General features: G+C 36.1%; 1 protein-coding gene across 3 annotated transcripts; it reads left to right on the top strand.

Moving 5' to 3' along the window:
- The first annotated feature begins 616 nt into the window (after window positions 1–616).
- Window positions 617–8,863, top strand: LOC107922148 (kinesin-like protein KIN-4A). 3 transcript variants are annotated; one of them, XM_016852020.2, is made up of 26 exons: window positions 617–1,434; window positions 1,590–1,733; window positions 1,817–1,966; window positions 2,197–2,450; window positions 2,652–2,836; window positions 2,920–3,044; window positions 3,110–3,146; window positions 3,270–3,361; window positions 3,495–3,596; window positions 3,786–3,899; window positions 4,027–4,120; window positions 4,239–4,354; window positions 4,519–4,614; window positions 4,715–4,828; window positions 4,936–5,052; window positions 5,182–5,262; window positions 5,389–5,460; window positions 5,549–5,642; window positions 5,734–5,765; window positions 5,846–5,943; window positions 6,036–6,134; window positions 6,616–6,837; window positions 6,976–7,138; window positions 7,683–7,838; window positions 7,923–8,238; window positions 8,392–8,863. In XM_016852020.2, exons 1-25 carry the CDS (start codon window positions 1,309–1,311, stop codon window positions 8,139–8,141), a joined length of 3,102 nt encoding a protein of 1,033 aa, XP_016707509.2. In that variant the 5' UTR covers window positions 617–1,308; the 3' UTR covers window positions 8,142–8,238; window positions 8,392–8,863. The 3 variants fall into 3 exon arrangements, with proteins under 3 accessions (XP_016707509.2, XP_016707510.2, XP_016707511.1); XM_016852021.2 differs by having other exon boundaries at window positions 8,383–8,863; XM_016852022.2 differs by lacking the exon at window positions 617–1,434 and having other exon boundaries at window positions 1,593–1,728; window positions 8,383–8,863.
- Window positions 8,864–11,489: the final 2,626 nt, after the last annotated feature.

The following is an 11,489-nucleotide window of genomic DNA, read 5'->3' as shown; positions in this document are numbered from 1 at the left end:
AAAGAATACAGAGAGGCCCATTTCTGGGTTCTTTTTCTTCTTTTTGTGCCATTTCTTCTTTCCTGGGTTAGCTTTTCGTCAATTTTATTTCTTTAATTTATTAGAACATATAATAGAGGTCTGTGATCACAAATGAGTATGTATTGCTTGTTTCATTGATTTTTTTTTTTTTGGTTCAGAACTTGTTTGATTTTATATACAATTTATAAACTATTGGGGAAGTAATATTAGAACATCATCTTTTAAAAATTAAAATTATGGGAAAACAAAACGAATTTAGTAAGAAAAAGATAGGTTAACTTTTGCTATTAGATCTTCTACTTTATGAAAGTTGTGAATTTAATTTTTATATTTTTTATTTGATCTATTTTAGTCCGAATCAGTACATAATTTTAGTCCCAAAAATAATTATATTTATTCAAATTAGATTATTTCAAACTTCTATATTTTCCAAATGTTAAATTTTGACAATTAAAATTTTATAAATTGACATAATATTATTCATAATAATATATTTAAAACATAACTTTAGTAAACTTCTACAGATAACAGAGAACGATAACAAAAAAAAATGTAGGATACAAATAACAAAGTGGTTTTTACTTTTAGAAATGGCATATATGATTCCAATCACGCGGCTTATGTGCTGTGGGGGAGTGGAATTACTTATATCGAACCTTTATAAAATAATACTCTTACCACAGAGGATGATGGCGTGGTCATCCCTGTTTATCGACCATATCCTGAGCACAATCATGAAATTTTCATCCTCATAATACGTGGTTTTAGGAGCACTTATCTATCTTTCTTTTTTTTTTTTAAATTTTTAACCAAAACCCAGAAAAAAATGGAGCTAAAAGGGGTAGAGCTGTAAAGATAAGGACAAAGACGAAACTCCATGAAGGTCATAATAAGAAACAGAGGAACATGGGAAATTGAGATTTGCAGTAAGCAAAAAAGTAGGATAAAAAGGGGAAGAGTGTTACGAAAGTTCTTTTCCTTTTTCTTTTACATGACGATTTTTTATGTGAAGGCTAGGGAAAATGACAGTAGTTGTTATCACTGCAGTTAAACTTTCTGCTTTGTATACTTCTATGGTTATGCTATCCCATTCCCTCTCATTCCTCAACTACCCTTCCCTCTTCTACAGTTTCTTCTTTATTTTTTCTTACATTTCCGAACAACAGCAGCAGCAACCCATTGTCCATGAGAAGGGTTTTTTTACAAGGAAAAGAAGAAAATAAATATTTTACTTTTTGGGGTTTTCTTCTTCTCTCTCTTTGTGGAATTTTCTTTTAGCTGTTTCGTATGGAAGTTGGTGGAGGTTCAGAGGAATGTTGTGTTAAGGTTGCGGTTCATGTAAGACCACTTATCGGTGATGAGAAGGTTCAAGGTTGTAAAGACTGCGTTACTGTCATCCCAGGAAAACCTCAGGTACTGTCACTTATTAATGCAGACCTTAATTCTTTTAAGTGCTTTCAAATGGATGATTTTGGGGTTAATTTGAAGTATTTGGAGATCTGGATCTTTTGGATGCTTGAATGATTGATCAATCAGAATTAACTAATGGATATTTTGCTATGCTGCAGGTACAAATTGGGACACATTCCTTTACATTTGATCATGTGTATGGGAGCACCAGTTCTCCTTCTTGGATGTTTGAGGAATGCATTGTGCCACTTGTTGATGGCTTATTCTTAGGATATAATGCTACTGTTCTTGCTTATGGTCAGGTACAGCTGAATCTCTCACAACACACACCTAAATATTGCTGTTTTTGTTTTCCTTCCAATTGAAGTTTGAAAAATTATTTCAGACTGGATCAGGTAAAACATATACTATGGGCACAGGCTTCAAAGATGGCTCTCAAACAGGAATCATTCCTCAAGTAATGAATGCTTTGTTCAGCAAGATTGAAAATCTAAAACATCAAATCGAATTTCAATTGCATGTGTCCTTCATTGAGGTTTGTTAAAGAACCAAACATTTCATTTTGTTTTTCTACTTTGCTGTAATACCTGTTGTTGTAAAAGCTTCGCCCTTCATGTATGAGATATCCATTTTATGAATATATCTTTTGGTTTATGTGATCGAGAACTCTTGTTTGCATCATTATAAGTATCACAACTGGCTTGACTAGCTCTTCCTACTTTGTAGACCTGACATGCATAATTTTTATCTAATTTTGATGTAAAGATCCTGAAAGAAGAAGTGCGAGATTTGTTGGATCCTACTTTTTTGAACAAATCAGATACTGCAAGTGCGAATACTGGGAAAGTAAATGTCCCTGGAAAACCGCCAATACAGATTCGTGAATCATCAGATGGTGTTATTACACTGGCAGGATCTACTGAAGTTAGTGTCAGTACATTAAAAGAAATGGGTGCGTGCTTAGAACAGGGATCTTTGAGTAGGGCTACAGGGAGTACAAACATGAACAATCAGTCAAGGTTTATTCATTCTCGGTTCTTGTTAAATTAAGTATTATTTAGTAATTACTTCTTTTAGTTTTACCTTTTTCTTGGTTTTATATGATTTGCTAAATGCAAATTTTGATAATTTTTTTATATACCAAAATTTCAGGTAATATGCCACAGTAATAATTTTCTATAATGACAAATTTTTTTGGCTTTCCTTATTTGGTTGTATAGTCGCTCACATGCAATATTCACAATCACCTTAGAGCAAATGCGTAAACTCAACCCTGTTTCCGGAGATGGAAATCCTAATGATTCTATGAGTGAAGAATATCTTTGTGCCAAGTTACATTTAGTAGATCTTGCTGGATCAGAGAGAGCAAAAAGAACAGGTTCCGATGGGATGCGTTTTAAAGAAGGTTAGTTATCATTTTTATTTTGTTCCATTAAAGTAATCTTCCCCACCCAAACATGGTAATTGCCGTAGTCATCATCTAAACAGGAGTTCATATCAATAAGGGCCTACTTGCACTTGGTAATGTCATCAGTGCACTTGGTGATGAAAAAAAACGCAAAGAAGGTGTCCATGTTCCATATCGAGATAGTAAACTTACTCGGCTTTTGCAGGTATGACTAGTTTAAGAGGTCTGTTGTTTATAAAGTGATAGAAACATGACCATTTCTTATGGCAGGATTCACTTGGTGGCAACAGTAGAACTGTCATGATAGGTAATGCCATTTCTTCTAAATAAGCTGTTTCATTTTTATAATTTGATACATTCATGTCCTAGTCCCTGCCTTGCTCTTTAAATGTCTATTTTGAATTTGTGTTGATCATTTCCTTTCAAGCAGCTTGCATTAGTCCTGCTGACATCAATGCTGAGGAAACCCTGAATACTTTAAAGTACGCAAATCGTGCTCGCAATATCCAGAACAAGCCAGTTGTAAGTTCGAGAGAATAATTTTCCTTACTTCAAAAGTTTCGTCTTTCTTTTCTTCCCTTTGCCTAGTCAGATATAGGCAAAATTCAATATTGTTTCTATACATAATTTCATTCTTGCTTTGACTTTCATATAGGTTAACCGAGATCCTATGTCCACTGAGATACTAAAGATGCGCCAACAATTAGAGTATCTGCAAGCAGAACTTTGTGCCCGGGGAGGTTCTGGCGAAGTACAGGTATCATAGTGCTCTTAACCACTTTATTAAACTTTATAATTGACAGGAATATTGAGATCTTAAGTTAGTAACACATGTTATACATGTCTTAACTCTTCAATATCTCATTTATTCCTGGACTTCTTCTTGGAGATAACTTATTATATAGGATTAGTGTCCCACGAGTTTTTTAATAGACTTATTGTGTAGGTTCTCAAAGAAAGGATTGCTTGGCTTGAAGCTGCCAATGAGGATCTGTGCCGAGAACTTTACGAGTACCATAGCAGATGCACCATTGTCGAGCAACGTGAAATGGATGCTCAAGTATGTTAAGGAAACCCTTATTGAGTTCTTCTGAACTTTGAAATTTCTCAGTTGATTTACATCCAAGTTTTTATCATGGATATTGTGGTTTCAAATGTATATGAGTGCAAAACTCTTATTATTTCAGGATGGTAGTCCGTGTTCTGTTGAAAGTGATGGGCTGAAAAGGAACTTGCACAACAGAGAATCAAGGGATTATCAAATTGTTGAAACCATGATAGGTACCGGCATACCTGATGTTTGCAAGATGCATGACATTCTTCTTTATTAGTAATATCCGTTCTATATTTATATTCTTCTCATGGTGTTTTCTCGGCTTGAATATAATGGTCATTTTAGGAGGTGATTCCAGAGAAATTGATGAAGGAGCAGCTAAAGAGTGGGAGCACATGCTTCTACAAAATACTATGGACAAAGAGTTGCATGAGTTAAATAGACAGTTAGAGGAGAAAGAGGTATAATTTTTTGTCTTCAACGCTTTGCAATATTATTCATTAGTTGTTTATTCAGAATCTGTATTCATAGGGGTCTATTTCCTTGTAATTAAATAGTATGCCCATCACAGACTTTCTGCCATTCTTATATTTGATGTGTATGCTCATCTTTTACATATGATCAGTCCGAGATGAAAGTTTTTGGGGGCCACACAGTTGCACTCAAGCAGCATTTTGGGAAGAAAATTCAGGAATTAGAGGAAGAGAAAAGAGCTGTGCAGGTGTAAAAACACTCCCCCCCCCCCTTGAAATTCTCTCAGTTTTTTTCAAGGAAAAGTTGTGCTTGTTAACATCTTTTAGCCTTTTCTTTTTTCGGTGCAGCAAGAGAGGGATCAGTTGTTGGCTGAAATTGAAAATCTTTCTGCTGGTTCTGAAGGACAAGCACTGAAAGTGCATGACATTCATGCTCAGAAACTAAAATCCCTTGAAGCACAGGTGACAAGAAGTTTTAGCTGAAATTGCATTTATCATTAGATTGAAGAAAATGGATGATGAATTGATGATGATTTTGGTTAATTTATTAAAAAAAAAAATTGCTCTAGATTATGGATCTTAAGAAAAAACAAGAGAACCAGGTTCAACTTTTAAAAAAGAAACAGAAGAGTGATGAAGCGGCAAAACGATTACAAGATGAAATTCAATACATAAAGGCGCAAAAGGTTAAATCTTATTTTGATCTTTATATCTTTCATTTCTTTCTTATCAATTCTATTGTATTCTCTGCTAAAACTTCTCACTTCAATGCCCCCCTGCTATCTTCTCTTCCTCTGCCTATTCCATGGTTGTAGGTTCAGTTGCAACATCGGATAAAACAAGAGGCAGAACAGTTCCGTCAGTGGAAAGCCTCTCGAGAAAAGGAACTGTTGCAGGTGCCTTAAGCTTTTTATGATAGCTTGTCATTTTATTAACTATTATGCTTTTGTATTACATATTACATGGGAACAAAGATAATCACTTGCATTTGCATCTATCATATGTTTTGTGTGCACAATCAGTTACGGAAAGAGGGTCGGAGAAATGAGTACAAAAGGCATAAGTTGCAAGCTTTAAATCAACGCCAGAAACTGGTAAGCAGATTTTTCTTTCTCATAGGAGATGAGGGCTTACAACTGCTCTGTTTGTAGGGAAATAATTTGGAGTTATTCTTGATTTCAGGTTCTCCAAAGAAAAACAGAGGAGGCTGCAATGGCCACCAAGAGGCTAAAAGAGTTGCTTGAAGCTCGTAAATCTGCTGCTCGTGATAACTTGGGTATGCTTTTCTTTTTAGGTTGCTGTTTCCAGACAATCCATGTCTATGCCCTTTTGTTTATCCAATTTTCTAATTTTTTGGTATATTCCAGCTATTGCCAATGGGAATGGAACAAATGGGCAGGTAATGATCTCTGTTTTTAATTTCTTTGTCATTTTAATACCCTGATGGTATATTTTAATATTAATTAAGTCCTTACGTAGATCAATGAGAAAGGATTACAACGTTGGCTAGATCATGAGTTAGAAGTCATGGTGAATGTGCATGAAGTTCGCTTTGAATATGAGAAGCAAAGCCAAGTGTATGTAACAAATCTTCTTTGTATAATAAAACGGATGCTGGATAATATAAACTATTCTGACATCCAGTTCGCTAAATATGCAAAATCTCCAGGAGAGCTGCATTGGCTGAAGAGTTGGCCGTCTTGAAACAAGTAGATGAGTTAGATTCAAAGGGGCCGAGCCCTTCAAGAGGAAAGAATGGATGTGCTAGGTATCAATTTTCTGAAAGCATTTTACTTTCTTACTTTTCCATCATACGGTTTCTATGCTCCAGAATCAGTGAAGTAGATACAAGAAAGCAAATTTAGCAAGTAGCCAATATTTGTGTGCATGTTTGTAGCCTTTTTCCTCTCCTACATGAGATATAGATCATCCATGGTGAGATCGAAAATGAGTTTGAGAGATTAGTTACATGTTGCCTATGTTTGCTAGGACTCTTCATTTTTTTTGAAGTATTGGTGTTTGATGCTCATGTCCGACATATGGATATGGGGATATGATCTCCAAAGATTTTCCAAATACATTGAAAACTTTAGAAAAGTCTAACCATACCCGTGTCGGATATATACCCTTATTTGACACTTGCACGTGAGTCTGAGTCACATAGCATGCTGCTGTAGATATGGTACTTTTTCCTCCTTAGAAGTGCTCCAACATCTCTAACATTTGTTGCTGTATTTACTACTCTACAGGGGATCTTCCTTGTCACCAAATGCAAGAGTGGCACGAATATTTTCACTTGAGCATATGCTTGGCATATCATCTAATTCACTTGTAGCAATGGCTTCACAACTTTCAGAGGCAGAAGAGCGGGAGCGTGCCTTCACTAACCGTGGACGTTGGAATCAGTTGCGCTCCATGGGAGATGCAAAGAACTTGCTTCAATATATGTTCAATTCTCTTGGAGACTCAAGGTGTTCTCTCTCAGCTAGTGATATATGTACAGATACTTGTGTCAAAATATAACAGCCTGGTGCTGAAGTTTAACTAGAAAAAAAGCAAGCTCATATGGTTCAAAGGTTCTTTAAATGATGCTTATATGTTATCAACAGGTGCCATTTATGGGAAAAAGACATAGAAATCAGGGAAATGAAAGAACAACTTAAAGAACTTGTAGGTCTGTTGCGGCAGAGTGAGTTACAAAGGAAAGAAGTGGAGAATGAGCTAAAATTAAGAGAACAAGCTGTAGCCATTGCACTGGCTACGTCAGCTACGGTTAGTTTTATGTGAACTCTATTAAGGCCTTAAACATATGTGGCTTTATTTAGGTTTTCATGTAAGGCATACTCTAACAGTCTAAACTTATTGAGGAGTATTTGAGTAATCAACTCATGATTCTAAAGCTGTTTTTGGATTGGTTACATCAGCCTTTTTCTTGTTTGACCTAAAGTCCATCAACAGCTGGATATAGAATCTCTTACTGCTTGCTGAACGACAAAACTTTTCTCTTCTAGTCTTCTCTTAGTAGGATCTCACTTACCTTGGTTACAGTTGAATTCACGCTTCTTATCCTTGTAACCTTGCAAACCTCTTTTCAGCTGAGTGATGCAACCTGTAATTTATCGAGGAATCTCTAGAAAAGAATTCCATCTAAAGTAGGTTTTTCTTTGGCAAGATAAATAGAATTGTATGGTCATTTGTATAGGATCGTCTAGTTGTAGCCACTGTTGTTATAATTCTTTTGGCCGTCAAGTGAATTTTCCTTATCAACATCATTGCTGCTCCTATCATCGGTTTTGACAAAAGTGTCAATGAGCAGGGGAACTCACCTATTTCATTGAAACACATAGCTGATGATGTGAAAGGTTCATCATCTCCAATGTCTGTGCCAGCACAGAAACAGCTGAAATATAGCCCAGGTATTGTTAATGGTCCAGCCAGAGAGTCAGCAGCATTCATAGGTCAAACACGGAAGGTAACTTCAGTCTCCAACTTCAATCATAATGTTCCAATCTGCTTTCATGCTTGACTAAGAAAGTTCGATTCACTGCTTGTGCAGATGATACCGCTCGGACAATTACCAATGAAAAAGTTAGTAGCTAATGGACAAGCTGGCAATGGCAAACTGTGGAGGTGGAAAAGAAGCCATCACCAATGGCTCGTACAATTCAAATGGAAATGGCAAAAGCCATGGAGACTTTCAGAATGGATTAGACACAGTGATGAAACGATAATAAGGGCAAGGCCTCGTTCACAAGTTCTGACACATAGAGTCTGATATTGGATGGTCACTGGATTACGTTGGCCATGTTAATCTTTGATTATATGCATGTTCCTAGCCAAAGGTGTGCGGTCGAGCCTAGAAAAGAGTGCAGGTAATTTTTTCTGCGGCTATTCTGACACAATGCCCTTCATGGACTAAATTGCTTGGTTGAACCATATTTTTTTGACAATGAAATTGACTAGGCTAATCCTTCTTTGACCTATATCAATGAACCTTACATTATCCTTTTTCTTAGTTGATGCAGTCTTCTGGAACTGGCTGTTGAAACCTCCCTATGCTGCGTCGGTTTAGTTTGATATCGAAAATATCAGAAAGTATAGGTTTTTAATCATAAAAAATTTGCTCTGATTACTGTGTTGGAGAGCATCTTGTAAAGAAGTGGCAATGCCGCGGATGGCATGCCAAATACATTGAAGACATTAGCATGAGAGGGTTTCAGTGGTGATGCTTTAGCGAAAGTATGTTCAGGTCTCAACACGAGCTGTCTCCAAGGTTGTGCTGTAGTTTCCATCAATAACACACTTTGAGGGAAGAAACTGTTCCCAAGTCACATAAATTTAATTAAAGGTGCAGTCTAATTGTATTTCTTCTGTTTCTGCTTTTCATTTTTCACCCAAATTTGTTTTTTCTTACTTCATACGTACGTTTCACAGTGTGTAAGCTTGTTATTGTTGGACTTTGTAACATTTTCAGTCATTATGCAAGGAAATTTTTAAGCTCTTCCTCTTTCTGGATTGTGGTTCAGTATACCAAAGCCTGAACTCTTAAGATTAAAGTTACTCAGATTTGACAAGTGTCATATAACTGTCAAATACAAGTATGTTTCCATATATTGTCAGCAGTTAACCAATAACGTTTGTGGACATATAAACAGTTCAAGGGATCCACTCTCCCCCTACTTTTTCCTTCTTTTTGTTGAGGGTTTATCAACTCTTTTTCGGCAAGCAGAGAGTAAAGGAAACATTCAAGGTTGTCCTTCGGTTTCTCTTATTCTTTTTGCAATAGACACATTTTTCTTTAGAGCAAATGTTGATGAATGTACTACGATGAAAAATATACTCGTGTAAATTCTTCAGGTCAATCTGTTAATTTTCATAGGTGGGAATAGTTTGAATACTAGTAGTGATCATCACCAGATTGCTTGTTCGATGATTGGTGTTAGTTCACTTTACCACCCTGATTGATATTTGAGTCTTCCTTCTTTAATTAGTAGGCAGAAAAAAGGATGTGTTCTCTTTTATTAAAGGTCAAGTTTCTAAACGACTTCGAAATAGGAAGAATAAATATCATTCTCTTGTTGGAAGAGAGGTTGTTATTAAAACTATAGCTCAAACGGTGCCTATTGTTTGCATGAGCGTTTTCCAAACTCTATTAAGTCTCTATGATGAAATCCAAAAGATGATGAACTCCTTTTGGTGGGGTTCGAGTTCTAATAATGGTAAGTCTTTTCACTAGACAAACCGAAAAGTTGTGTGTTCCTAAAAGCTTGATGGGTTGGGATTCCATAATCTTCATGGTCTCAATCCTGCTATGCCGTGGAAACAGGGTTGCTGCTTATTATCTAATCTTGATCCTCTTCCTTCTCGGATTCTCAAAGCTAGATATTTTTCTAATGAGGATTTTCTCCAAGCTTCAGAAGGGTCTAACCCAAGCTTAACGTGGAAGAGCATTTGTATGGCTAAGAAGTTGCTCCAAGAAGGGGTTCGATGGAGGTTAGGAAATGGCCCATTGATTCGTGCTTTTTGAGGACCCATGGCTTATGGACGAGTCAAATTTTTATATTGATTCGGATGCTATTGTCGACTTTGAAGATTTGAAGGTTGCTGAGCTATTTTTGAGTAATGGTCTTTCTTGGGATGTTAATTTGGCTCATGGATTCTGCGCGCTTTGCGATGTTCATCGCATTCTGTCCATTCCTAATAGCAATTGCAAACCCGAAGATAAGTTAATTTGGCATCAAAGTCAGGCACCTATGACGTAAGGTCGGGTTATAGGTTGGTAGTGGCTAAGTTCACGGGTATAAAAAATTTAGCTGTTAGCAGCTGTTCGCAGCAACTGTGGAATCTTGATCTCCCTCCCATATCATTTTACCCCCACAATTACTAATGTTCAATAAAAAGGTGTTACATGTAATGTTCTTATAAACAAAATTTTAAGATAAAATAATATTTCTAGTAGAATAAAAAAAAGTATTGTTCAAAGAGTTAAATGTTGACTTAAGCCTAAGTTAAGTCAAAGTTACAATCTTGCAATGGACGACGCAACCACAAGGCAGCTAAGGCAGAAAACGAGCGGCTAAATTATCACTTCGACTCTTTGATTTTTTTAATTTTAAGGTTCTTCAAACTTCCACCATCTAACATTAAATTGAAAATTTTGGCAATCATTGCCAATCATAATTCTCCTTATGATATAAAGTTATTGCATACTAATTGACACAGAAGAAACGTAGATGTATTAATACTAGATTTTTTATCACAGATATATAAATAGGATAATTTTTTCAATTTTATTGATAGATATATATATCTATACAGTAGTAGTTACGAAGGAGTCAAATTGCTAACAGATAATATCCCATAATAATATCCTATAATATCCAATTAGGAATCAAATTGCTAAGAAATAATAACCTATAACATCCTATTAGGAATCAAATTGCTAAAAGATAATATCCCATAATAATATCCTAACATCTCCTCAAGTTGGCGCATGCAGATCATAAATGCCCAACTTGCTGAGAATATATTCAAATTGCAGTTTACCAAGAGCCTTTGTAAAAATGTCAGCCAACTGAACGGAGGTCGAAACATAAGAAGGTGCAATCAACCCATCCTGAATTGCATCCTTAACAAAGTGACAATCCATTTCAATATGTTTAGTACACTCGTGAAATACAGGATTATGGGCAATATGCAACGCAGATTGACTATCACAATATAAAGGAATTACTTTAGGATGATGAACACCTAAACTCTGAATAGTAAGACCTTCAGCCATTTGAGCTCACAAGTGACGGAAGCCATAGACCTATACTCAGGCTTAACAAAAGAACGGGAAAGAGTATGTTGTTTCTTAATTTTTCAAGAAATAGGAGATTGCCTTAGAAAGACAAGCTAGCTAGTAAGGGAACCTCGAGTTAACGGACAAGCAGCCTAATCCGAATCACACCACCCTTTCAAGGATAAATCACTATTAGATCTCAAAAGAATCCCTTAGCTAGGAGAGCTTTTCAAGTACCGAACAACACACAGAGCCGCGTCCTAATACTCCAGCCTTGGCTCATGCATAAACTAGGATAAGACATGAACCGAGTATGCCAAATCAAGTTTGGTCACTGCC

Source organism: Gossypium hirsutum, chromosome D01, assembly GCF_007990345.1.
Source record: "Gossypium hirsutum isolate 1008001.06 chromosome D01, Gossypium_hirsutum_v2.1, whole genome shotgun sequence".
NCBI classification, from domain to species: Eukaryota; Viridiplantae; Streptophyta; class Magnoliopsida; order Malvales; family Malvaceae; genus Gossypium; species Gossypium hirsutum.
This window is presented reverse-complemented; position numbering and strand designations above follow the sequence as displayed.

Bases quoted from the DNA above. Each gene is read 5' to 3' on its own strand.
- LOC107922148 (XM_016852020.2), top strand. From the start codon at position 1,309: ATGGAAGTTGGTGGAGGTTCAGAGGAATGTTGTGTTAAGGTTGCGGTT. The intron at 1,967-2,196 runs GTTTGTTAAAGA...TTTGATGTAAAG, and splicing joins TGCATGTGTCCTTCATTGAG to ATCCTGAAAGAAGAAGTGCG. The intron at 5,766-5,845 runs GTAATGATCTCT...GTCCTTACGTAG, and splicing joins GGAATGGAACAAATGGGCAG to ATCAATGAGAAAGGATTACA.